This window comes from Pangasianodon hypophthalmus, chromosome 22 (genome assembly GCF_027358585.1).
Source record: "Pangasianodon hypophthalmus isolate fPanHyp1 chromosome 22, fPanHyp1.pri, whole genome shotgun sequence".
In the NCBI taxonomy this organism is placed as follows: domain Eukaryota; kingdom Metazoa; phylum Chordata; class Actinopteri; order Siluriformes; family Pangasiidae; genus Pangasianodon; species Pangasianodon hypophthalmus.
In genome coordinates, this window is record NC_069731.1 from 3,415,796 (window position 1) to 3,442,560 (window position 26,765).

Below are 26,765 nucleotides of genomic sequence, written 5' to 3' on the forward strand. Positions count from 1 at the left end.
AATGTGACTACAATAATAATCATAGAATTTCAAAGATATCTTCCATGATTTGTTCATTTCAGGCTTCTGTTTAAAATTTTCTGACCCGGAAGTAAGCTCTGCCTACTGACAGAACACAGAAACTCAGCTCTATCATTTTCTTTCAAGCCTCACATACAGTCTGCTAAATTGTTCTAAATTGTTCGCTCTAATAACTAGCACCAAAAATCTCATCAAGAGAGAACCTTTGCACTCCTTTTTTGTCTATAGCTAAATAACCGTAAATGGTTTATTGGCCTATTTAATATATTTAAAGGTCAGTATATAAATCTATATATTTTTATATTACTTTTAATATTTTATCTTTTAAAAGTTTTTTTAAAAAACATGTTTGAAAAATAATAGTGTAACAATTTAAATACAATTTAATACATTAAAAAAAAAAAAAAAGATCTAGTCCCCAATCAGAATTTTCATTGTTTGACCTTGAATATGGATTTGCCTACGAAGATCCTGCCCACATATTTGAAACATTGTTCTTGCAAATGCCTAAATAAACCACTCAACACTACTGCCTCGGGCTCTTACATCACTTGATGCAAGAATGTGATCATGCTTTTTCACAGAAAAGAAAAAAAAAACATCAACTGAGGTCAGGAATAGATAGAGGCCAGGATTGAAAACTAATTTAGCTGTGCTTTTCTCTAATGCCCACTCGAAAGCATCCTGGAGCTGCACTCACGATGCTGGAGGGATTTGCAGCGGATAGGTAATAAATCTGGATTCCCGCGAGAGCTCGCAGGAGGTCACAGGTGAACACGGAGGTCAGAATGGGGTCGAGGAAGCACGTTCATGCTCGCTTGGAATATTTCCCCACAGACTCTTTAGAAGACAGCGGAGAAATCAGATTACCAGACAGTCATTTGGGATGACTCAATCCCACCAGCTATTAGAGCGAGAAAACCAGCTGGCTCTGTTTAGGATTTGTTTTGTTCCTAAATATTGAGATAAAACAAAATCACAAAAATTACTGTAACTTAAAGTCATTATAATAATGACTTTAAGTTACGGTAATTTTTGTGATTTTTCTCTCTATTATATTTACGCAACCCAAGGTCACGGAGTTCAATACATCACAAATAGCTTCATTAGGGGATTTTTTTGTGAACAGACCTGTGAGGATGAATTTCAGCCTTCTGTACTTGATTCAACCAATTCTGAAATATCATTTTGTTGAATTACTGATCAGAAGGTCATGAGTTCAAATCCCAGCACTGACAAGATGCCATTGCTAGGCCCTTGAGCAAGGCCCTTAACCTTCAATTGCTCAGTTGTATAAATGAGATAAAAGTAAGTTGCTCTTGATAAGGACGTCTGCCAAATGCTGTAAAAGTAAATATCTGTATATTGTCACATGATATCTATCTCTCTATGACATACTATAAACATTTCACACACTGTATGTACTTCAGAACACTAATTAATTAATGACGTCACTGTTATCAATGATTAATTTATGAAATTATATAAATCTAATGTATTATTCTACATCTCTGTTGAATTCTTGAGTCTGTTTGTTTAGAAAGTGTTCACTGGTTTTCTAGAACAGCAGCTCTGACAGTTGTTATGGCTTTAATTCAAATCACACAGGGACTTGTATAGTGGACACTCCACATAAACAGATTAAAAAAATGTTCGTAACTGTTGATATGAATGGTTTTCTGTAACGCGATGTTTATTTAAGATTTATGGAAGGAGTCTCCAGTGTAAGCGCTTTGTAACAATCAAAGGTAAAGCTGTTTTCTTTAGTGTCTATAACGCTGGACACCTCTGTGATTAACATTTTTCTCCCTGAATGATTTAGTATATATGCACAAATTGTTCACTTACAGATTGTTTTATAGAACAAGCAGAATCATGTTATCCAACGTTCCCCCCTCAGGTCAAACTCCTATAAACCAAGCTTAAACAGGCTAATGGCTCGTGTTAACAGTCGACGGTATCTGGCATGCTTTGGCTAGAACCTGTCAATTTGGTGGTATGTGAAATAAACAGTGGCCTCCTACGTCAGCAGTGGTGCTTGGATCCTTCAGTACAATGGCACTGAGGTACAAACTCACCCGTATAGGGAGATGAAGGACGCTGTGGTGGTGTAAATGGAGGAAAATTTTAGTAAGGTCACATTTCAGAAATGTATCATAGTTCATGTATCACAACAGTACCAAACATGTACTATTTTCAATTTTTAATTCATCTCCATTGTGTTATCCTTTCATTCTCCTATAAACTGCTCTGGCTCCAGCTATTTTCATTTTATTCAATTAAATATTTTTACAAGACAGCCCAAGTTACTCGTGCTTTCAGCCTATAAAATGAGAAAATTTCACAACATCTTAGAGCTTTTTTCTGAAGTTTGCATTCAGATTTCCTAAAAAAATAAAGACATTAAATTGACTCTATACAAAAGTTGCACGTAGTACAGAAGGTCCTTTGTAAGAATATACCATTTATTTTGTCTACTTACTGAAACATAGCTTTTTATCAACCACAAAAAGAAAGACGTCACTATTTCTTATAGACCATTTTCATTTTTCATTTTCATCTGATTTCATATATGTAGTATATGTATATGAATACAGCAGAGTGCTTACCATTAATACATCATTGATGTTTTTCTGTTTATTTTAAATTATGGAACTGATTATATTATATATATATATATATATATATATATATATATATATATATATATATATATATATATATATATATATTATATTATATTATATTCTGATTGGTCAGAAGATATATCTATAAAGAATTGTATGGCACATGCTCCACATAAATATATTAAAAACCTATGCAATCTTTGTTATGATAATTACTGTGATTACCATAAAACCTTGTATATACATGTTAAAAAATAAAAAACTGCCGAGGTCTGGACCGCTGTGTTCTCATAGCCAGTTAAGGCCATGGTATGGTGCACAGAGTGGTTTTAATGTCATGATGCATTTGGCCTCTAATGCAATAATGTTGGATAAAAGCCTGCGATCTCATCATGGTACAAATTAAACAACACGTCAGGCATCAATTACAGCCGAGCAAGACACAATTTAACGATATGAGACTGCACAATTAAGGAACAGAGTGAGGATAAACAAGACAGAAATGGATTAGAAGCGAAGTAATGCTCAGTAACCTTCATCGTACCCTTTATGTTTTATTATACACTGTGCTGCATAAGTATTCGCCCCCCTTGAACTTTTCCACATTTTGTAGAAAATAGTACATGAAATAAATATAGAAAATAGTACATGAAAATACACATAATACTGAAGTGGGGGATAAACATAGTTTATTAATTAGTTTATAGTTTATTTGTAAATTAATTTAAAAATAAAAAATGGAAAGTGTTCACCCTATTGATGTGAAACCCCTAAATTCATTAAATTACAGCAGCAGGAGTGTTTTTCCAAAATTCTTCAGATTCTTCAGTAACTACATCATAGATGTTTTGTTATAGTACTGTAATGCCACCAAATCAGCTTCAACTAACAGATACTTTAACACAAAATGATGAAAGAAACTTGGCAGTAACTGTAAATTTACAGCAATTAAGCTCTTATCTTTTAAAAATGTGACATGCCTGTTAGTTGACAGTAAAATTTACACTACATGTGAATGTAAATGCACATATGTGTGTGTGTGTGTGTGTGTGTGTGTGTTTATATATTGCAGATTAAATGTTAATAAATAAGAGAGGTCTATTTTTTCCCAGGAATTTCTGGGAATTACATCAGCCCAATTTATATATATATCTACTCAATATCTGGCAAATTATTGTTAAATTACATACAAATTAAATTAATCATATTTGGCCAGTAGTCACATTTATTGTTCATGATTCAAAAACACAGCTTGTAGTTCTAAATAAATAAGGCTGACAAAACATGCTTAATATTGGATTTAATTATGTGTTTTTATATCTATTTTCTCTTGCAATTAATTTTCTTTCTGTTATTTTGCTTTCTCTGTCATCCTTCTTACTCTTACACCCTTATTTTATTAGTTATTAGTTGTAACTAGCTCAGTGATGCTTCCCTGACTGTAAGTTTTTGTTGCCATCTAGTGTGTGTTTGGTGTGATATGATATTTTTGTACTTCAATTTCACTTTATATTAAATATCTAACTGTCAAATAGCAAAATGGTATAAACCTTGACATTTAGGTTGAGTTACTGTGTTGTAATCAGAACAGCCAGCTAAATAATTAATAATGACTAGATAATTTGACATTTCCTGGGCAGCTACATACATAATGTTAGTTTTTATTAGAATTCTGATAACACTGAGAATATACAGATATAAAGACCTTCACTCTGTTCCACGTGTGTAATGATCTGAGAAATAACATCTTTCCAAGAAACACTGTGTGTACATATACGAGCCAGAAATTTGAAAAACACACATATTTACATCCTGTAATCCATCTGCAACTGAAAATCTGCAGTAGTTACGTTATAACTGTGTAGTTTATGTGTAACTACACAGGTATGGGCTATACTTCTAAAGTAGAACAGTTACTTTAAATGCCATTTTATATAACTTTACTAGTTATAATCAGTGCTGATAAATAAGACAAAAAAAGCAGGTATTAGCGATGATCGCTGCCTGTGGTATGAGCTTATTCGCACATGATCTGATAATTCTGCTTATATCAGAGTAGTGTTGAATCTGTGTTTATGTCTGATTTTGATTAATTGTCTATAACTGCAGCTCTGATTGGTTTATATTAATGCGCTCTTTCTAATATGTAGTCATTTCTGTAGTAACAACTTACACGGGGATTTGTATAGCGGACGTGAGAATGAGTGTGCTGTTATTAAATGGTCATATGGTGAAGCTGTTCTGAAGGAGATGTTTATTTATTATTTATAGAAGGAGTCTTCAGGACATTCTCATTAACTTGACAAGCTGTCTGTTAAATTGACTGTTTATAGCTGCTATAATGTAAGTAATAACAGGAAGTAACCTGTCTTGCAGATGTTTCACAACACTAAATGCAACTATAAATGGGTAAATATTATGACATGTTGTTGTTTAATAAATTAAAAATGCAATTGCTGGGTGGTTGCTGTGGTGTAAGAGGAATAAAACCCTTCAGGACGTGCTGTTATTGACAAAAATTATCAAATTTGGTGGGAACCGTAACTTCCATCATGTAAATCACACCACCATGTCACTGATTATTTTCCTATAACAGCACGCTCCATGTTTAACTATTACTGTACACCATCATATAGTATATCATTCCACTTCTGATCTGTTATGTTAATGATGAAAGTTAATAATGCGTATTAGATCATTCAGCACAATTAATCACATGATTGACATCTTGAACAATGACCACCAAGAGTCGAGATTAACTCATTCATTCATTTTAATTGGAAAATTCTTTTACGTGCACAACAAAACAGTGATGCGTTTTGCTTTTTCTCTGTTAAACACCACAGCAGGTCAAGTATCCTGCATTTTAAAGAACAGATGCAGCAGAGACTTATTCATTAATATTCATGTATAAAGCTAATCACTTTGTTCATTAAACTTGGCCACACTAGTAGTGCAAGACTTCCTGTGCTGTGTATGTAGTCTACCTTCTAAGTTAACTCACAATGCTTTCACATTATTAAACAATACCCTGCAAAAATAGATAAAGGAAAATCATACAGCTCATGAGTTTGCTACTCTTTGTTACGTTAACGAAAATAAAATTGATCGTTTTTATTGGAAAAACGACCATGTATCAGAGTTTTAACAAATTCGGCTCTTCTCAGTATGTTTTTTTTTTTTTTAAATGCAAAAAAAATTTAGCTTTTATACAGAAATCTTGTGTTTTAAAGCGATAGTTTACCCAAAAATACAAATCATACAATTTTCTAGAGCTACAAGGCTAACGTAGGTAATGCTACGTTCAACTAAAAGTCGTAACTCAAAAATGCCCCTTCCCCTTCAACTCAGAATTCCTACTCGGAAACTCGTTCAGCAAGTGATGTCAAATCAACATGGCTGCGGACGGCATGAACAGTAAACAATATAACACTTCTTATCTTTAAATGAGTTAGACTGTATATACAGGTATTTGCTTTCGAACAATCAACATGTTCTCCTGTTCGCATACATCTCTCATCACAGTTAGCTGATGAGATTATTGGTAAAAAAAAAAAATGAACATGGAGGCGTCCATGTTTTTCCCCCTCTTTGTAGCTCAGTTCGAAAATGATGAATTATGAGCTAATTCGAGAGGATTACACGTAAGTAAGGGAAGCTTATAACTACCAGTTTAACACTGTGCAAACTGCATGTCTACTTGTCACACACTCAATGCCTCAGCAACATAAAATATTTCATAAAACAAAAGAGTTTTGTAAAATCTGCAGAATAAAGTATTATTTAAAAAAAACACGAATACCATTCAACTTGTAATTATATTATTATTACAAATCACTTCCTATATGTCATTTTATCTTCGGACTTTAGGCCATGCCTCTGACTCAAAGCTGATGAAGGGGAAGAAAGTGATTCAGCTTCGAGATGGTGCTATGATACAGCCACTGTAACGTCCATTTGTTAATTTTTTTTTATAGATAAAAAGAGAAAGAAACCACATGAGCAAGTCTGTTTGACGCACTGAACAAATCCACAAAGAGACTGTGTAACGTTTCAGACATACAGTTTGCACCATGCTAAACTGGCGGCTTTTGTCAGATTCGTTAAAGAAAACTAAGACTGCTTTCACACTTTAGAAAAGTGCTGGCTAGAGTCTCACACATCACACACACTGTAACCATAACAACGCTCGTACCACTCCTAGCTAGTTTCAAGATATCAATTAGATGTATTATTATCAGTAATAAAGATTGGTGTAACGCTGGCGATGAGGAGGTGGTTTGACTTGTAGCTGAGCTTTATCATCAGCTTTTTAGACAATTTGAGCTCCTTGTCATACGTGACTTACCAGTCTCAAAATCAGACTGCTTCAATATAATGTTCTACAGCTGACTATTTCTGTTAGGCATCAGTTTAAGGCAAGACACTGAAGGTAGAAATGACAATTTTGGTTAATAATGTTTGTAGATTTTTGGATAAATTGCATCTATAACACATCTCGTAAACTGCAGTAATAAAAAAAATCTCAAAACTAAACAGAAAAGTGTTCTTTTCACTGATTTTGTTAGCAACTAAGTGACTTTGAAGAAGCTCCGCCTACTTATCATGATTATATCATGTCATATATCCCTGAAGGGCTTGTTTCATGAAAGATATTTCAATGTTGTGTCATAATGATATACAGTATCGTGCAAAGTCTTCAAAGATACCTTCAGAAATGATGAAATTAAATGTTTCTACATTAAAAAGTACTATGAAGAGCAGTAAATAGTAATAAATGAAATAAAGTCAATATTTGGTGAGATGACTCTTTGCTTTAAAAAAATAGTAGTCTCAGGTACAATGTGTGCAGTTTTATAAGGAAATGAGCTTTAAGTGTTACTGAGTTCTTCTGCAGACTTTGACTGTCACACTTCATAAAAAAAAAAACGATTATTTTTTCATGCAAAACTCAGCAGCCTTCATTATATTTTTGTCTGAAAAGTGTCTCTTACATAATCTGCTGCTTTCTTTACTGACATACAAACATTTTTCTGTAACATTTACTTTTGTGCTGGAAAACTAATGTTTAGAAATCTAAAATGTTTTTGTACTGACTCGATAACGTAGAAATCATAAAATAAAAATCTATAACAAAGTTTGTACTAAAAATATAGGGTGCTTGAGACTTTTGCACAGTACTGTAAATGTCAATCAAACTCAGGTTGCAACACATTAACACCACAATAGTTTGTTTTTTTTTCTTCTCATAATCAGTTTCTAGGTGACCTAAATTCACATGCTGACCTAAATGTACATGTTCATGCCTCTTCCTATTTCAAACCTTACTAAAAATATTGATTGTGATATCTTTTTTTTTTTTTTTTTTTTTATTACCCCATTCACTTACAGTGTCTTGCCTTACTTCTTATATACCCATTGTTTTTCAGCTCTTGGTCTTTCACTGCTTTACACCATACACACTTCTAAAAGTCTGCACTCTCTGTTCCTCTAATCTCTCTTTCACGCCTCCCTGAAGCAAACACCAACGTTGAAAAACATCAGCAAATATTAAATAGCTGTTGCAACCATGTGCAACATTTATCTCAGCTCAAGTGTTGACCCTAGCTTTTCTTATAAAAAAACGTTCTATGATTAACACTAAAAAAAAAATGAATCTCAACAATTTAAAAGGAACCCCAACAATTTAAAAAAACCTACTTGAGGCTCAGACAATCATAAATTACATCATTTTAGACAAAAAGCTAAAAAGTTAAAAAAGTAACTAAAAGACATTTCAGATGTAACCGAAATAACGCCCTTTTTCAATATTCATCAGTGTTAGCCAGCGTCTCTTTTAATACCGAAGTGCTACAGGAAGCTCTGTTCTCTGCTCATCCATACGGCCTCCCTGGACCTTCAACAGCAGGGAGAAGAAATCTTCATCATCCATAGGGCCTGGTGCTTTGCTTCGCTGCTCCTCCAAACGGCCCTGTGCCTGTCAGCGTGGAAAAAAGTGAGTGTTTTGTGAGTGCTTATGTATGTTAAACTGTCTCAGAAATTTCAACATTTTGAAAATTTCTGCTTCAGTGGACATTAAAGCACTCTTACTAGCATTTAAAAACAGACACTTTGTATAATTATGCATGCTTTCAACTACATTATATGAAAATAGTCAATTTATTGACATTTTCTTTCATTTTCAAACTTTCCACTCTTCCAACCCTCTCAAACATAATCTAGCATTATATGATTATATGATTGTTGCTTGCAACGTTTGATTAAAATGATTCCATGCACTGTAGCATACAATTGACACATTTCTAATAAAATGATGTTACCAGTATCTCTTAATTTGATTTATAAGATCAATAAAGGCTTACTCGAAATCTTTATTTAAACTCGTTATCATACTTACATTACAACATGGTTATTTATAGTGTGTGTACGCCATGTCTGGTAATTACTAGATAACGGCTTAAAGATTATACACAAAGGTGTCTCCTCCTCTGACTTAAAACAAGTCGCTGGTTTATTGATAGAAAGCTGAAGTTCACTGTATGTTCGATCTTGCTATCAGTACTAGAAAATGACACGCATTAGTTATATCATGACATTTCTAACTTTCACTGTGAAGCTGCTGCTATTTGTCCGTCATGCTTGTTTAAAGCACTGTCAAGATTCTAAAAAAAGAAAGAAAGAGAGAAAGAAAGAAAGAAAGGAAGAAAGGAAGGAAGAACTTGTACACTTGTATTTGGTCAATAAAAGATTCTGAAGAAAGAAAGAAAGAAAGAACTTGTACTTGGCCAGTAACAGATTCTGAAAGAAAGAAAGAAAGAAAGAAAGAATAGTCACCTGCTTGCCAGTTAGAAAGCATTTTCTTTTGCCATGCTGCACATAATTTCATCAATATGAGAAGCTAGCAAACATTTAATAAACCAATACAGAAGAAGATCAAAGGTGCTGTCGCAATATCACATCACATCCCAAAACTTCAATTATCACAGTATAAAATAATCAATATCGACACATGCACACTCACAAGCTGAACAACAAGATGATGAATGGAACTGAACAGTGTCTAAGATGAAGACGTACTTGTGAGGTTAGGATCATATTGTAGAGCTCCTCCTTCGCCGCCGGTTTGGGAACGGTCTGGCCGAACTCCATGACCTTCCAGCTGCTTCTCCTGGATTTGGGTCTGGGCTGCGAGAAAGATCCAGGGGCGCTGGAGGGACGCCGAGGCTCCTGAGGCACAGGCACAGGAGCTACTGGGGAAGTGCTCTGAAAATCAGCACGCTGGTCGTCCAGCCGTCGAGCCTGTGAGGTGGCCACCAGATCGAAGAACTCCTCCTTCTGCAGCGATGTCATGGATGAGAAGACCACTTTTTGGAAAAGAGGATGACAGTAAGAGGTAAAGTTTAGAAAAAGTCCACTCTGTGGTAAGCTACAGGAAAAGTCCACTTTATAGGAAGTGATAGTGACGGATAGGAAAAGTCCCTTTTTATTAAATTTTATTAACACTAAAAATAACTGCTATAATTACTGTGTCAATATCCAAGAGCGAAACACCAAGCATTGTAACGATCAGTGATAATGAAGAAATACTCGTGGAGAGAACATTACAAAACAAGTGTGAATAACAAAAAAGCAGAAGAAAGTATAGTCGGACAAGGACTATAGCAAATGGTAGCACTACATAGTATAATACGGTAACGTTTTAGTAAATTGTAACACAATAGAAAAGGACACACTATAAAAACTGTAGTTACAGTCTAATAAACTGGAACACTATAATTAACAGAAATAAGTCCTAGTCATACTCTAGAGGATATGAAAACCATAGTAAAGGTACACTTTACAAATGAGTCGTATTAATGAGCCACAGTAACCTATAGAAATACTTTAGTGAACAGTAACACAGGAGAACATTGTAGTAACAGTACAATACTATAGTCCACACTATAGTATGTTATCATAAAACTAGTAAAAAAAAAAAAAAAAAAAAAAAAAAAACGGACAATAAACACTATAGTGGAAGACTACTCTATTGTAAACTCTGTTTAAAAGGTCTACTGTATAGTGCTAGTACCTGTTAAATAGTAACACTGTAGTAAAATGAAATTCTAATAAGGTGTAGTAAATTTAACACTAACTAAAAATTTATAGGAAGTGTAATAATACATTATATGCAAGTTCCATGTAAATTGAACTTTACAGTGAGTCACAAAAACAACAGTATATAATATTACTATAGTAACACGAAAGAAGGTTATATTAACACTATCATAAAAGTCAAACAATTATAGCAATGATTCAGTTTTAGTACACACTACAGTATGCTGTAATAAATCTCTATAAAATTGACAATACTTGACCAAAAGTCCTCTTTCAAATAAGTTATAATAAAACTGTAGCAAGGAGTAACACTATATAGTAAGCCAGAGTAACACTATAGTAAATAATAGCAGTATAGTTAGTGGTAATACCTATAAAAAACAGTAACATTATAGTAAAGTGTAAATTTAATAAGTTATCGTAACACTGTAGTAAACACTAACACTAAATATAGTAAGTGTAGTAATGCTATAGTGATAATAACAATAGTTACTAGTATTACTGTAAATACTAACACAGCAGAATGTTATAGTAACAACAGAGTAAAAATCCACACTATAGTATGTTATAATAAACCTCTGAAATATTAATATTAGAGTAAATATGCCCTCTAAAATACTTTAAAGTATAACTATAACGTATGTTAGAGTAACCCTATAGTAAATATTAGCAGTATAGTAGAAGACCACTCTTTTATTGGTTATAAAATAACCACTATCCTAGTACAGTGCCTATAACCTAAGTAAGTTAGAGTATCAGTTTAGTACAGATTAACACAATATAGTAAGTATAGTATTAGTACAGTAAATTGATCTTTCCAGTGAGTCATAATAGTTGTAAAGAATAATAAATATACTATGGTAAATACTAACACAAAAGAAGACTACAGTAACAATAGCATAAAGGCCCACTCTACAGTATGTTATAGTAAAACTGTTTTAAAATACTAACGCTAGAGTATAGTGTTAGTCTTCTATAAATTAGCACATAATAACATTATAGCAAGTAATATCAGTATAGTAAATAGTAACATTTTAGTGTAAATATTTTTTATGGAAAAATATAGTAACATTTTTGTAAAAAAATGTATAGAAACTGTGTAGTAAGTCACAGTCAGTTAGTATAATAATACTCGTTTAAAAATAACATAGTACATTTTTAAGAATGTTGTAGTAACATAATAATAAACCTCACTATCCTATAGTACTATAATAACACTAATGTTATTATAAAATATTGATATATATATATAATATATGAATCTATAAAGCACTTAGTACCATTAAATACTAATAGCATACTTTGTAAAGTACTAGCTACGATTAAACTGGAATTGTGAGAAAGTTGGAATCTAGCTCTTAAATTTCCTCACCTTTCTGGCTGTGGCGTGGGGTTCCAGGCTCCGAGTGGCACCTCCGGCGTGGCTGCAGTGTGAAGGAGCAGCGCTGGTCGTTGAGCCGACGGCCCTCCTGCAAGGCGCAGAGTAGCTCGTAGAGAGCGTCAGGAGAATCCGGGGATAACCTGTGGACCTGCGGACATGACGCATGAGTCAACTTTACATTTAAGTCCATTTTACAGAAGTCTCAAGGGTTTTAACCTGTAATACTTGTAAATGTATGGAAATACAATTAGAACACAATTATAATGTATACGGTAGTCTGTGTGTTATGTATAGTACATATAGGATCCAGTCTTTAACAGTGTTTTGTGATATTGATACACAGTAGACTTTTCTGTGGTTCCTACTCAAGCATTTTGCTCATTTCAGGGCTTATAAAATGTTATCAAAATCCTCAAATTAAGAAACTAGTGATATGTTAGCTAACTATCCAGCAAGTTACGTATAGTGCCTATCATGCTAGGTAGCTGCCTTGTGAATGGGACACAAAGGTAAACGTAATCATACACCGTGAGTATCTCAATGTATCATACAACTGATTGAAACCAAGAAAATGATTGTTGTTAGCTTAAAGGTGCAGTTTGTAATTTTTTTTCAAGTATTTCCAGACTTGTAGCCATCATATAATTTAAAAACTATAATTTAAAAAAACAAAACTGTAACTTGCAAAATTCTCTTATGGTGAATCTGGTTAGCTTCTTCATTTCAAGCTTCTGTTTATATTGTTCGGGCCCTGAAATAGTCCCTACCCCCTAATTGGAACAAAGCAACTCACAAGGCTCACTACTAGGAATTGGGATCAGGTCGAAGGAAGGAGAAAAGGCTTGTCATTGTTTTCTTTGTAATAGTAATTGTTTGTACATTTCAAACTGCTTGCTTTGTAAGAGTAATTGTTTGTACATTTCAAACTGCTCCTTTAAACACAATTCAGAATGCATAATTAGCTGTTTTTGTAGAACATTACCTTTTGCTGAGCATCTTCAGGACTGAGTCGGTCTCTGGGTCGTAGTTTGGCTGAAGGCTGGGTATCAGCAAGTGACTCTTTTTTAGACACTGTGTCTGTCTGCATTCCCTCCATCTCCCCTCCCGCCTTCTCCATCACTAATCCAGGTACGGTTTGGACTCTTTTCACTTCGGTGTTCTCCTCGGTTTCCGTCACTCCCTCGATCTTTCGGTTTTCGTATCCCAACCCTTCCTTTCTCTGACTTTCCACTTCCTCCTGAGTGATAGTTATGTGCATGCTTTCACCTTCTTCCACATCATTTTTTGAATCTGTACTTCCATTCGAGCTTCCCTTAACTCTGTCTTCCATGTCTTCCTTCTTCACTCTCAGTATGCCTTTCCCTGTCGTAGAGATATGTGTGAAATCGTCCAGCTTGTCCCCTTCCTCGAGGATGACCAGTGGCTCCAGCTGCTCCTCCGCTGGGATATGACCTTTGACCTCCGCACAGTCCATGTCAGAATCCTCTGGTATGTCCTTCACTCATCCAGCGGATATGGGAACCCTAAGCTTAAGTTATGAGAGTTTAGGGAGTTCTTATTTTGAAATACTTGAGAGGGCAATTATAATACAAGACTGGGATTTGTTCGTTAAGTGGGAACATAAATATTTTTCAGTGGATTGCCAATTTGCTCCTTAAAAACAGTTCTAATTTGTTTACTTCATGAAGCTCTGCTCTAGATCATACTCAACTATGTTAAGCTGACAGCAGCAAGAAAAAAACATGACCATTGCACAACCCTGTCGTAATTCTTACACAATACAAAAAGAGAGTATACAAAAGCAAATTCAGGATAGTTATTTATTTATTCATTTATTTATTTATTCATTTATTTTTCATTAGAGGTAGTATGGAATAGAATCATGATAGGTTTATCTTAGAGTGACTAAATGAAAGAGTAAAACAAAAGCCCCTTGAGGGCCTCTTACCGTCTTCCAGATCGTGAAATGTTGAAATAACCTCCTCTAGACTGTATCTCGTGGGCAGCCCTCATTGGCTTCGTCTCTTGCCACTAAATGAAAATAGACACTTCATATTAAATTCACACCTGCCAAGTTTTCCTTCCGAAAAAGAATCTAATTAGATAGCTGAGCGATGTACTGGCAAGCTCTGAGTTTCATATTCAGGCTGCTTTTTTCTGACTTTCTTCCTCTTCCTTTCTCTACCCCAACCCACCCCTATCGACTTGGTCAATAACGTTTCAAAACGCTAGTAACCTGAGTCTCGTTGTTCCGTGAGAAATACCCGAAAGCATTATACTGGTAATTAGTGCATAATTTCACCGAAGGCTTCACACGAGGCTTTCAGAAAGAGCGTGACGATTTATAAGCATGGAGTCTTGATTTGCTCATACTTGACAGCTTGCTTGCAAGTTGAAACTAGCTGCCCGCTTGCTCGACATAAGCAAAAGAACCTGCGGTTTTGCACACTTCCTGTTGTCTGCCAGCAAAAACAAGAAGTGTACAGCTCTGTTTGAGAATGTGTCAGGATATAACACAGACAAATGGAAATGTGTCATGACAACCCTTATATAGATCAACCGTATCTGTAACCGTGACTTCTACTGACTTGATCATTTCAGTATAGCCAATGTGATCTGACTTAGAATGCATTGCATTCCAATGCAAATGCTTGTCTGAGGCTCAGCTGAAATTAGAACCCTATTTAGATGTTTTAATTGAATCATTATACCACAGTGCTGTTGGATTCTCCATTCTGATTGGTCAGAAGGTTTCTAATTTTCTATAACAGCAGCTCTGACAGTAGTTTCAGCTGTAAAACATATCACAGGTTTATATTAATGCTCTTGTTCTAATATGTTATCGTTTCTCTTGTAGCAACTCATTCACAGAGACTTGTACGACAGATGCAGCAAACGTTTTGAAACTAGTAATAAACAGATTAAAAAATGTGTCATTAATTAACAAAGAAAAACCAAACATTAAATGTAATTGTAAATTGCTAAAGAAAGTATGACATGTTTTTTTTTTTTTTAAGAAATTAGAAAATTACAATTGTTGGCAATCTGCTGTGGTGTAACAGGAATGAAACACATCAGAACATGCTGTTATAGGAAAATAATCAACTCCTCCTCTCATGAGGCCGCTTCACAATCGACATTATAAGAGATATTTTCTGTCTTAGTTTTGCTCTGGAAGCTAATGTAGATAACAGAGGTTAATCACACCCAACTGTGATGTGCAATATTGTAATACTAACTAGTTCCTTCATTTCAGACTCCTATTTAAAATGTTCTTGTCCTGAAATTAACCCCTTTTCCTGAAAAGGCAACTCACAAGCGTCAACATGTGTGAGGGGTGTGATCAGTCTGAAGGAGCGAGAAATACTTCTCACATTTTCATGGCAATTGCAGTTCAACTTGCAGTCAGCAGGGGGGCTCAAAAATGACAAACCACCTCTTTAAACACAAGTGAAACTAATTGAAAGTGATTATAATACATTGCATACAATAATACAACGCATTAAACAGTAATATTGTTGGCACCCCCACCTCTTTTATATCAGTTTAACCCCAGAGGTTATAATTCCTTGCACAGTGTATGCACTTACAAAGTGAAATGTGTCCACATTACAGAACTGCACTGTATTATTTACTTATTTATTTTATTATAATATAATATTTTATCCCATGAGGTGAATCCCATCGCTAGAGGACCCCAGTGTGGTGATCCACAGGAGGGTGTGTGCTTGTGTGTACTCCTGCTGCCACACACACACACACACACACACACACACAGCTGGCTCGGTTTAGATTAATGTGACGCTCGGTATGTTGCAGCAGCAGCCTATTACAGGCAACGGGCCCAACTCAGGCCGGGGGCTCGCGTTGAACACTCACCCGGGAATGCACACCCTGAACTCGGTGCACCCTCCGCCACAACACCGGCCCGATGGCGACGCGGGCCTCGAGGGAACAGAAAACGGTCATGAAAACAGACGAGACATTGGGGACATTTTGCAACAAATCATGACCATCACTGACCAAAGTCTAGACGAAGCCCAGGCGAAGTGAGTAGAAATTAGGTTTTAGCTTTTAATTAACGGCTTTGGCTCCGTGCCCGAAAACAAAGTTTGAGCATTAAGTTGCTAGCTGCCGAAGCTACACAGTAAACCGTAGATGTTAAACGACGTATTAAATTTAAAATACTATCACGGCACCTTTTTGCATTTCAGTTTACACTTTTATAACATGAAGACATTTTGTAGAAATGTCTAATGGAGTTGGCTATCGAGCGACTGTATTGTTTACGTTGTTGCTAACTAGCGAGCCACCTATTCTGCAACAAACTGCCTTAACATCGCGTTAAAGTTACTAACACGCCCTTTAAAATTTAAAATAGAATACGAAAAATCCACAAATAGCATTAATAATATTAAAGAAGAAGTTGTTTTTATTTATTTATTTTTTTTGCTGTAATGAAAGACAATGTAGGCTAATTCAGCTAGGGATAGCATTCAGGACAAGTTTCCTTTATTTAGCTAATATTAACAAATATAAAAGCCAGAAAAAACCTCTCATTTTTGTTGCATTTTAGAGCCTAAAGCTGAAGCAGGATTGTATATTTTAACGCAAATGATGCATAATCGTAAGGAAATTTTTTCAAAGTAATCTAATATAGCTAGAGGTTGGCTAATGCAGTTTGTTTATTTAAACCCACAGAAAACATGCCTTGAACTGTCACCGAATGAAACCGGCTTTGTTCAGCGTGCTTTGTGAAATTAAAGAGAAAACCGGTAAGTTAAATTATGTGCACTAAATACTGCACTCAGACAACGCCAAACTCTTGTTCTGAAACTAATTTATTTAAAAGTTTATAGTAAATTTGGAAGCAGGCCACAGAGAGAGAGAGAGAGAGAGAGAGAGAGAGGGGCGAGCGACGCCATGTTGAACAAAGCGACAATCTGAGGTTAATGGCGCAAAGCAGATACACCTCTTTTGTCATTTTTAACATTTATTCCCAGTATTTATCTACACCTAATAACTTATGTTTTCTGTAATCCTCCTAGGATTTGTTTGAGTGTTAACTGTAACGTTTTATGGTATAAAAGGAGCTGGTTGTTGTTTTTGTTATTTTTTTGGTAGCTAAGCTAAGCTATCTGTGATGCTGTTACCAGCGAGCTGACTGAAAGTACATTATTAAAAAAAAAAAGTTTTATAAACTTTATTACTGTGTTAATCACTATCTTTTCATTTATGTAAGTGAAAAATCTTGCAAAATGAGCTTACATTGGACCATACAAAGTACTGTGCTGTACTATAAGAGATGAAACACTTGTGGACTATTTTCACAGAGGTTCCTGAAGATTTCTCCAAAGTAACTAAAATGTTCCAGAGCTTTCTAAACAACATTATGTAAAATAATAAAAGCGAAGTGGTTTTATAAGGAATAAAATTCTTCAACATGTGCTGTTAGAAGAAAATAATCAACAGCAGAATGATGCGGAGTTAGTGGTAACACCCGAAAGCTGATTATATCTTCGTCACACCTCACATCATGAAGTGTTTTATTCCTCTTGTACCACAGATTGCACTAATGCATTCATATGGACTTGTAATACTTGTGTAATTGTTGGTATGGTGCAGTTTTCTGTAAGGAGATGTTTAATGGTTATCGAAGGAGTCTCCAGTGTCAGTGCTTTGTAACAGTCAGCAAGTTTTTAGACAGGATAGTCTTTAGAGAGAACGACTGTTTATAGCTGCTATAACGTAAGTGATATCATGCACCAACTTGTTTTGCAGATGTTCCTCAACATTAAATGTAACTCTAAATGGCTGAAAAGCACGACAAGTTGTTCAGTAATAAATTCAAAATTGTAATATTTCGCAAGTTGCTGTGGTATAAGAGGATTAAATAACTTCATGATGTGACGTTATAGGAGAATCAACATCTTGTTCCTAACAGTAACTTTGCTTCAGTTCACCATTCTGTTGTTGATTATTTTCCTACATCAGACTGCACAACAGTCTAAATCAGGGGTTGCCAAACTAGGGGTCGTGACCCCACATGGGGTAGCTTGATTTACAAATGGGGTTGCAAGAGAAACTCAGCATCTCCTCTTTTGCTTCATTCAATTATTTTACAAATTAATATTAGAAATATCGAAGACGAGTTTTGTGTGCTAATACTTGAAAATGAAATGTTCTTGGGAGTCACATTCAGACAAGCCACGTTTAAATTAATGTGCTGTTTTAGTCTTCTTGACTATCCTGACACACTGCACTAGCATAGTTGCACAAAAAATGGAAAAATTTCCCTGTTTGTCTACCTCTGCTAAACAAACTAGCGTTGTGTCTCATTCTAGACCATAATTGAGTGCTAATACTAATCGGTTTTCTCTTACAGTTGGTGTTTGAATGTAAAAACCTCTCATGTTGCGTTGAAACCTACCGAAAGCTGTGTTTTTCACCTGAATTTTCTAGATTATTCAACACTTTTGAATGTATGTTCAGTGTTTTTCGATTTGAGATGCAGATCATGACAAGAAGCATGATAACAGCAGAATGTTTTAAAGAGAAACAGAGCTTGTCAGTGTGTTTAATATTGCTGTGCATGAAATCGCTAAACATTTTAAAGTTCGGCTTGGAAACCTGACGGACAGGGATGTTTTGGCTCTGACATGCCGTCTGGGGAATGTCGCTTTTAAATCTTCTGGTTGTACGTACGATACGCAGAGAGTGTGTACATAATAATGGCACTCACTTTACTGCTGCTTCTGCACGCACACGCAAAGTATAAACCACCAGTGTGGATTTTCCTATAACACCACAACATGCCCCATTAGACTGGTTTACATTACACGTAGATATGTTACTGACATATTGTGACTTAGGGTTGCAGAAAATTCATGTCTGTTTGGGGTTTTCCCAAAAGTTTGGTCACCCTTGTTTTAAATTGTCCAGTAGAATTGTATATTTGTATGAATTCATGGCTAGTTTGACTTTAGAACCGTTCATTTTTCCTAGTGGTAATGAAACACGGCTTGTTTTGAAAGCACTTAAAAGCTTTGGTTTTGTGAATTTACTACTGTGATGTAGTTTGTAATCGAAGGGCACCTAGTGACATAGACTTAGAGGTCACTGATGTGAAGATGTAGTATAAATTCTGTATGTTAACGATACGATGTGTTTGAAACGTTCACACGACTATATACCTAAACAATGGTTTTCACGGTCTTGTTAGGTCTGTCCATGCGAAACACGCAGGAGGAGGAGCCGCCGGACCCGCAGCTCGTCCGACTGGACAACATGCTCCTGGCTGAGGGTGTGGCCGGTCCGGAGAAAGGAGGCGGGGCCGCCGCAGCAGTCTCTGCGGCAACCAGCTCGGGCGGTATGTCTCCGGACAGCTCGTTGGAGCACTCGGACTACAAACAGAAGCTGAGCCAGATTCGCACGATTTACCACACTGAGCTGGAGAAATACGAGCAGGTCAGTGGAGAGGGGAGGAGAGAGAGAGAGAGAGAGAGAGAGAGAGAGAGTCACAGACACAAGGGCTGTCTTTAGTCTGCTACGCTCAAATCATAACGTGATCTGAAACCAGATATTATTAAACCTGTTTGTACGATTAGTCCACCCTTCCTGTTGCGAAAAAAAAAGAGGAGGAGAAGTATGTTGTGAATTATGGTGGCAAATCGCATACATATCATATATCACAATAATTGACACTTCCATAATACACAATTAAATTTGTGTTCAAGGCTCAGATTATTGTACAAGACTCCAAATAAATCTCAAATCTGAGGAGAAACGAGGAAAGCCTAGTTTAGGCTTTACGCTCCGATGAAACTAAAGACAAATTAGAACTGGCTCAATATTACCTTCAAGCCAAACCATTCTGTCTCGTTGTCAATATAAAGACGTAGAGTAGGAGAAAATGTTGTGCCTACAGCTACACTATAGCTACATATATACAGCTATAAGACAAAGAAGTAGCTTCAATAGGCAAGTTACGTGTGAGTGGTACAAATGAGAGAAGACAATGAATCAAAAGTAGCACAGTTTCATTTGTTTGGATATTCCGTCTGTACTTCCTGGATTTTTGCATTCGATGAATGTGGCCTCATAAGTCACATGCAGGAAAACAGATATTTTGCAGTGTTTCTCGTAACTTTTAATGTTCACATTCTACTCATGCTCAAAAACCTATTGCATGATCTGATGTGTACAGAGGCAGCCTCTCAGCACATCAGATCAAGCAATGGGTTTTGCGCATGAGAGTCAAGAAGCGAGCATGGAAATCATTCCAGTCAATAATATGCACACGGAAAAAAGATTAACTTTCATCTAATAGCTCCGATGCTAGAGACCGTATTGATCCTAGATCAGACGCAGTAATCGGTCATCTTGATTTGAAAAGCAGAAACTGATCACTCAGATTATTTTTGACTACAGGTTTAAAAAAAAAATCACTCCCTTTTTATGGTAATTTTTTAAAATGAAAATATCTCTCCCTTTTTATGGTAATTTTTTAAAATGAAAATATCTCTAAAATGATCCAGAGGATCCTAAACCTTTAGAGGAACTAAAATATTGTAGAACTTTTTAAATGAGATCTCCACAGCATGAAGGGAGCCACGACCGTTATGTAAAATAATAACAGAAAGAAGCAGAGTTACTGTTACTACGCTCGCATTGATTATTTTCTGATAACAGAATGTCCTGGAGTGTTTGATTCTTCTGAATATATATATTTTTTATTTATTAAAGAATAATATTGTGTACTTTTTATCCATTTATAGTTACTTTTAATGTTGTGGATTGTCTGTGTGTTGAGTTAGTTCTTATCACTCTCTTTTTTTTTTGTCTGTCTTGACATTAATAAGACAAAAAATTGCAGCTTGTCAAGTTACTGAAAAAATCGTAAACTGAAAAAATCGTAAACTGCAAAGTGAAGGCTTTATCGTGGTGGAAAATGTAAAGTGCTGACACTGGAGGCTCCTTCCAAAAATGCTAAATAAACTTTTCATTACAGAAAATATCACTTTATAAGACCCAGAGCAAAATTTGTCTGATTGAAGTACATTGTATGTACAAGTTTGCTACACTGGGCTCATCTCATGTTTCAGGCATGCAGCGAGTTCACAACTCATGTGATGAACCTGCTACGTGAACAGTCACGTACACGGCCCGTGTCTCCGCGCGAGATCGAGCGCATGGTGGCCATCATCCACCGTAAGTTCAGCTCCATCCAGACGCAGCTCAAACAGAGCACGTGCGAGGCTGTCATGATCCTCCGCTCCCGCTTCCTGGACGCCAGGTGTGTGTGTGTATGTGTGTTTGTGTGCAGTGTCCATGTTTGCACTTATAAATATTTGCACTCTTATTTGGACTTGATGATAAGCTGATGAGTTGAGTGCGGTTTATTACTGGAGAATATTTACATAATTGGCGATGTGATGGTTGAACTGGCGGCGTGTCTTTGTCAGGCGCAAGAGACGCAACTTCAGCAAGCAGGCCACGGAGGTGCTGAACGAGTACTTCTACTCCCACCTGTCTAACCCTTATCCCAGCGAGGAGGCCAAAGAGGAGCTCGCTAAACAGTGCAGCATCACCATCTCTCAGGTAACACAAACGAAACAAGCTTTATTTAACAGCTTTAAGCACTTTTTGTGTAATAAATTCTCAAGGTATTAAAAATTAAGGAAAGGAGCTCCAAGGTTATGAAAAGAGCACCAGTTAAACACACAGTCATGGTCTAAAACTGAAAAGTGGTGTTCTAAATAGCATGACTAAATGGTGAAGCCACAACTGGTAACTTTGGTAACTGCCTTGATGTACGTTGTGGTTTAAGACAGAGCTGTGAGTCGAAGCTGAGCTTCTCTTAGCAACGGAGCAACAAACAATGTAATGCAACAAAGCATTTGTGTGTTATACTTTTGCTAAAGGTGTGTGTGAGCAACAACGTATTTTGATGATGTATTTGGCTTTAGATGTAGCCATGGTAAGAGTGGAGTACGATATAACCGATCTGTTTCCATCACACTTTTTTTTTTTTTTCTTTTATACACAAACTGAAGTGGAAAATTGGTAAAATCAATGTGTTTATTCATCATTCCGCTGTTGCATTTATTATGCACAGAGATAAAACGCAGATAAGATGTCTCATTCCTTCTCTGCGTCAGCAGATTGATTGATTTTTGCTGGCATTGGGTTTCACGTAGGCTCCATTTTGTAACAGGTGTCCAACTGGTTTGGCAATAAGAGGATCCGCTACAAGAAAAACATCAGCAAGTTCCAGGAAGAGGCCAACCTTTACGCCATGAAGACGGCCATGGGGGCGACACAGAGAGAGGGATCGCCCCAAACCCCCAACTCCACCGGTATGTTTAGAGCACAGAGCACAAACGCTGGGGATTTATCTGAAGATACCCTTAAACGTGATTTTTAAAGTCTAAAGATAATGAGGTCAGTTCTGTTAAAGGACAAGTTCGGCAAAAGATCAAGCCAAGACATGTTTGCTTCTTTAGCTTTGCACTGGAGCTTCTAGCCTCATATAGCTAACAGGGTCATGGATGGACGTCTATCTCTCCTCCTTCTCCATAAGTACATGCTCAAATCTTCATGTACATGCTTTAAACAGCATTATACCACAGCAGAGTTGAATTCTGGACTCTGATTGGTCAGAAGGTGATGTTTAATTTTCTACAACAGCAGCTCAATCTAATACATTTTCCCTGATTGTTGATATGGTGAAATTTTCTGTAAGGAAAAGTTTGTTTAACGTTTATGGAAGGAGTCTCCAGTATCAGTGCTTTGTAACAGTCAGAAGTAAAGCTGTAACTTTAAGTTTTCCACCAGGGGAAAGTCTTCATGACAGAGGAGTTTACACTTTGCGGTTTCTCAGTAACATGACAATTTACATTTTTTTAAAATTATTTTTATAAGTTATTTATTTTTAATTTTTTTTGTCGTCTTGTTAACTTAAAGAGAAAGGAAAAAAGAGAGGCTGCTGAGGGAATGACTGTTTATAACCGTTTATATGTGGGCTTTCTGCAACGTAACTATAAACACTTTTTTTTAAAAAAAAAGAAGTCGTTTTATAATTAATAAAGTTGTAATCCATGGGAAATTGCTGTAATACGAGAAATGAAACACTTGCAGATTGGTGACAGTAACGCCACCCCATCATATTCATTATTTTCCTGTAACAGCATGCCCTGTTCGCTCATGCCTTATCGCTTACTTAAGCTACACAGTCTGTATGTAATTTTCAAATTAACAGTTTTACAGCATACCCAAAATAGTCCCTGGCTGTCATCAAAATGTTACAGCATTGAGGCACATGTTCACATTTATAAGTGACACTAAGCCAGACTGTGTCCTAAACCACATCACTGAGCTGGACGTGGTTGGACGCAGATTTACAGAAAAGTTTTCTGGTGAGATACACAGCCATTACATGTTCGTGACATTAGCCATGAAGCTCCAGTTCAAAGCTAAAGAAGCAAACCTCAGACACCAAACACGTCTTGGGGTTAAGGCCAGAAGGGTGCGCTTTGTATTTATTTATTTTTTTTTAAACTTTACAATAAATTTGTTAAGTGGTGAGCATTGTTAATAATAAATTAAAGCTAGTTGGCACTAATTAGCATAATCAGATTTGGTATTATGTTACTTGGCCCATGCTAGCTGTAACTTAATATTAAGTGACTCATCCCTAAGTAGATCAGGTTCAAATGTAATTATGCTGGCATAAATGAAGAGGAATTAAATTGGCATGGTTGTAATATGTACAGTAATGGGGGAGGGGGGGTGTATAAGGGAAACTGAGCATGTGTTTTTCACAGATAACCTTTTGTCCCACACATACACAAACATGCACACACACACACACACACACACACACACACACTTCTCCCAGGCTCAGGGTCCTTCTCGCTCTCAGGGTCAGCTGATCTCTTCCTTGGAGTTCCTCCAGTGAATGGAGAGCAGCCTGGCTACCACATGGGGGCTCAGGTTAGACCCTTTCACCGTCTTTCTCCTGTTTAAATGCCCCACGCTGCATGCTGCCATCCCCGGTGCATGGACACGTGCACGTTCAGTCTTTGCTGTAATTTGTGTGTGTGTGTGTATATATACAGTATAAGAATTGTTGTGTGTGTGTTTGTGTTTGTGTGCGGACGCACCTAAACTTCCTTGTCCTCTCTCTCTCTGGTAGGACTCGCGCTTTTCAGAAAGACTCTATAGTCCCAGAGAGAGCCGGGTGAGGAGATCATTACACACGCATGCTTATACGCGGCCAATCGTAAAAACTCGCACTGATTCAAAAAGAAAGAGGCGGCACTGTGTGGTGCTGTTCTGAATGATTGCGTGAAAGATTACATTATACAGAAGGGTGAAATGGTCCAGCTACCAGCTCGCCTCACGTGTATTTCACTTTTCCATCAACATGCGTAATTTCAAACCATTCCCACTTTCCCATGACAAATAATCCTTAGTTCAGAATTCTCTTTCCAGCACCAAATAAACCTAGAACGGGTTTAACCTAGAATGTCAAACAAGTGCGTCATAGTTCTACAAATGTTAAAATTAATTAGCTAAATTAATGTCACAGTGATCTGAGGATTTTTGCATTGAATACAAGCTACATTACTAACAAATACTAATGAAACTTCATTTGCAAAGTGGCACTTTCACACAGTTGCTTCTCATTTTGTGTGTAATTAATGGTTTGGCTCTTTTTAAAAAAAAAAAAAAAAAAAAAAAAAAACACAACCTGCGCCAGTTCTCAAACCTTCGGCATCCAGAGACTGCTTTACCTGTAAAATACATTCCAATGAAATCTATACGGATTTATTTTATGAACATAATCCAGCTAGTCAGATGTTAGGTCTTTAATATTTATATTGAAACATGTACAACAGTAGCCTAATATTTTGGTTAATTATTGGTGTTATTAATGTGAGGTGTAACTGTGTTAGGAACATAAGTGAATTTTCCCTGTGAATAAAAGACATTGTTTCCGAGGAGTTTGGAAAAACAGAAATGCGTGTATTTTAGATTTGTACGTATTTGCCAGACAACTAAAAAGCTGTGTCTCAGTTTTAAATAATGAGTCTAGACTCTGACTCGTGGGCCCTGCTTTTCACCTGCGATCTTTCCACACTCATTCAGGACAGGCCAATGTGTTTATTATCTTCACAGACTCGTATGCTCAATGACCCACAAACCTTTAGTTTGCTCTGTAAAGGTTTACAGGGTGGTATGTTTTAATCATAATAATAATAATAATAATAATAAAAAATCCATTAATCTGAGTGTGTGGACTTGGCATGTGCTGAATCCAAATATCCATATCATAATTGCTCATTGTTTATTTTAAGGATGTTCTGTTAAAAAAAAAATGTTTTACCACTACTGTGATGTGATACATCTGTCCAAAATGACCCTTTTGACCCAAAAACAACCCTTAAACTGGTTTCCTAATGAGACAGACTTTATCAGAAGAGCTCAAAAAAATTATCAGCACATGCTCCTTGTTGCTGCTGCTGTGGTTTGTATATCAGTGTTTTAAGGCAAGAAACTCCAATGGAATAGTTAGAATAGATATCATAATTACACTTTGTCAGTTGATTGCTGATTCATAGATTTATGTTTATTTATGCAAATAAAGATGTGTCTCATTAAATATGCGTGAATATGCATGCTTAATAAAATGGAAAAAAAATCTTGTCTTTGGATGCTGTTAGAATTTAAATAACATGTGGGAATTATCTGGGAAGCTTTAACAGAAGAGTCTGGACTGCTGCTTTTTAATGTTAAATTGTGGTCTGGTTATTGATATGATTATTTACATTATATTTGTCACCTCTTTTTGTGTGTGTGTGTGTGTGTGTGTGTGTAGACTAACGGGACCTGGCAGGAACAGAACACTCCTCCCTCTCCACCTGGAAGCGAGGGCTCCGACAATTCAGACTGATGGCCGCCGCTGTTCCCCGATGCATCCGAGAGACGAGGACAAAGGAGAAAATGGAAAGAACGATGGTCACTCTTCTGCCAAAGTGCAGTGTTTTTAGTTTTGCTTTTTTTTTTCTTTTTTTTTTTAAAAAAAAAAAAAAGAAGTCAATATCTGGGACGTGTGTGCACGAGAGAAACGGAGGAAATGGCTTTTATTTAGGCTTATGTACTCAGCCGTTTGATTTTATGTTTGGTTTATAGTTTTTTTTTTTTCTCCCCATCACTACTTCCACTACTTGTTACTGCAATATTTGGGTTCTGAAGAAGGAGGGGAAACTTTGTAAGCTGCATTAAGTCTGCTTTTCTTTATAACTATAGTACTATTGTTACTGTTATCACTGCTATTCTAACCCTATATTGTTTCTTTTGAAGCTCAGATAGAGATGAATTGGCATGGCTAAAAGGGGCAATAGAGAATAATCCAAAGATCGTTTTGTCTTCTGTTTTGTTTTTTGCGTGTGTGTATTTCTCTTTTTTTTTTTTTTACTGTGTGTACCTGTTTTACCTGTTTTCTGAATGGGGTGCGTTTGCCGTCTTTATTTACGGTTTGAATGCGTATATCAACAGTGCTGTCTTTCTCTGTACAGTGAAACACCTGTATTCTCTACCTCTTTTACAATAAAGACTGTCTGTGTACACATTCA

The 26,765-nt window shown here is 36.2% G+C and overlaps 2 protein-coding genes across 7 annotated transcripts; one reads left to right on the top strand and one right to left on the bottom strand.

Moving 5' to 3' along the window:
* Positions 1 to 5,403: 5,403 nt before the first annotated feature.
* On the bottom strand, positions 5,404 to 14,555 carry LOC113532533 (G-protein-signaling modulator 2). Of its 2 annotated transcripts, XM_026923934.3 has the most exons (6): positions 14,363 to 14,555; positions 14,075 to 14,157; positions 13,109 to 13,654; positions 12,118 to 12,274; positions 9,726 to 10,012; positions 5,404 to 8,625 (listed from the first exon to the last, which is right to left on the bottom strand). In XM_026923934.3, exons 3-6 carry the CDS (start codon positions 13,598 to 13,600, stop codon positions 8,485 to 8,487), a joined length of 1,077 nt encoding a protein of 358 aa, XP_026779735.2. In that variant the 5' UTR covers positions 13,601 to 13,654; positions 14,075 to 14,157; positions 14,363 to 14,555; the 3' UTR covers positions 5,404 to 8,484. The 2 variants fall into 2 exon arrangements, with proteins under 2 accessions (XP_026779735.2, XP_026779737.2); XM_026923936.3 differs by lacking the exon at positions 14,363 to 14,555 and having other exon boundaries at positions 13,109 to 13,649; positions 14,075 to 14,326.
* A 1,309-nt stretch (positions 14,556 to 15,864) lies between these two features.
* Positions 15,865 to 26,765, top strand: pbx2 (pre-B-cell leukemia homeobox 2). Of its 5 annotated transcripts, none has more exons than XM_026924444.3 (9): positions 15,866 to 16,175; positions 16,828 to 16,901; positions 19,349 to 19,593; positions 21,231 to 21,421; positions 21,591 to 21,726; positions 22,343 to 22,484; positions 24,026 to 24,120; positions 24,323 to 24,367; positions 26,009 to 26,765. In XM_026924444.3, exons 1-9 carry the CDS (start codon positions 15,937 to 15,939, stop codon positions 26,081 to 26,083), a joined length of 1,242 nt encoding a protein of 413 aa, XP_026780245.1. In that variant the 5' UTR covers positions 15,866 to 15,936; the 3' UTR covers positions 26,084 to 26,765. The 5 variants fall into 5 exon arrangements, with proteins under 5 accessions (XP_026780247.1, XP_026780248.1, XP_026780245.1 ...); XM_026924445.3 differs by having other exon boundaries at positions 24,050 to 24,120; XM_026924446.3 differs by lacking the exon at positions 24,323 to 24,367 and having other exon boundaries at positions 15,865 to 16,175.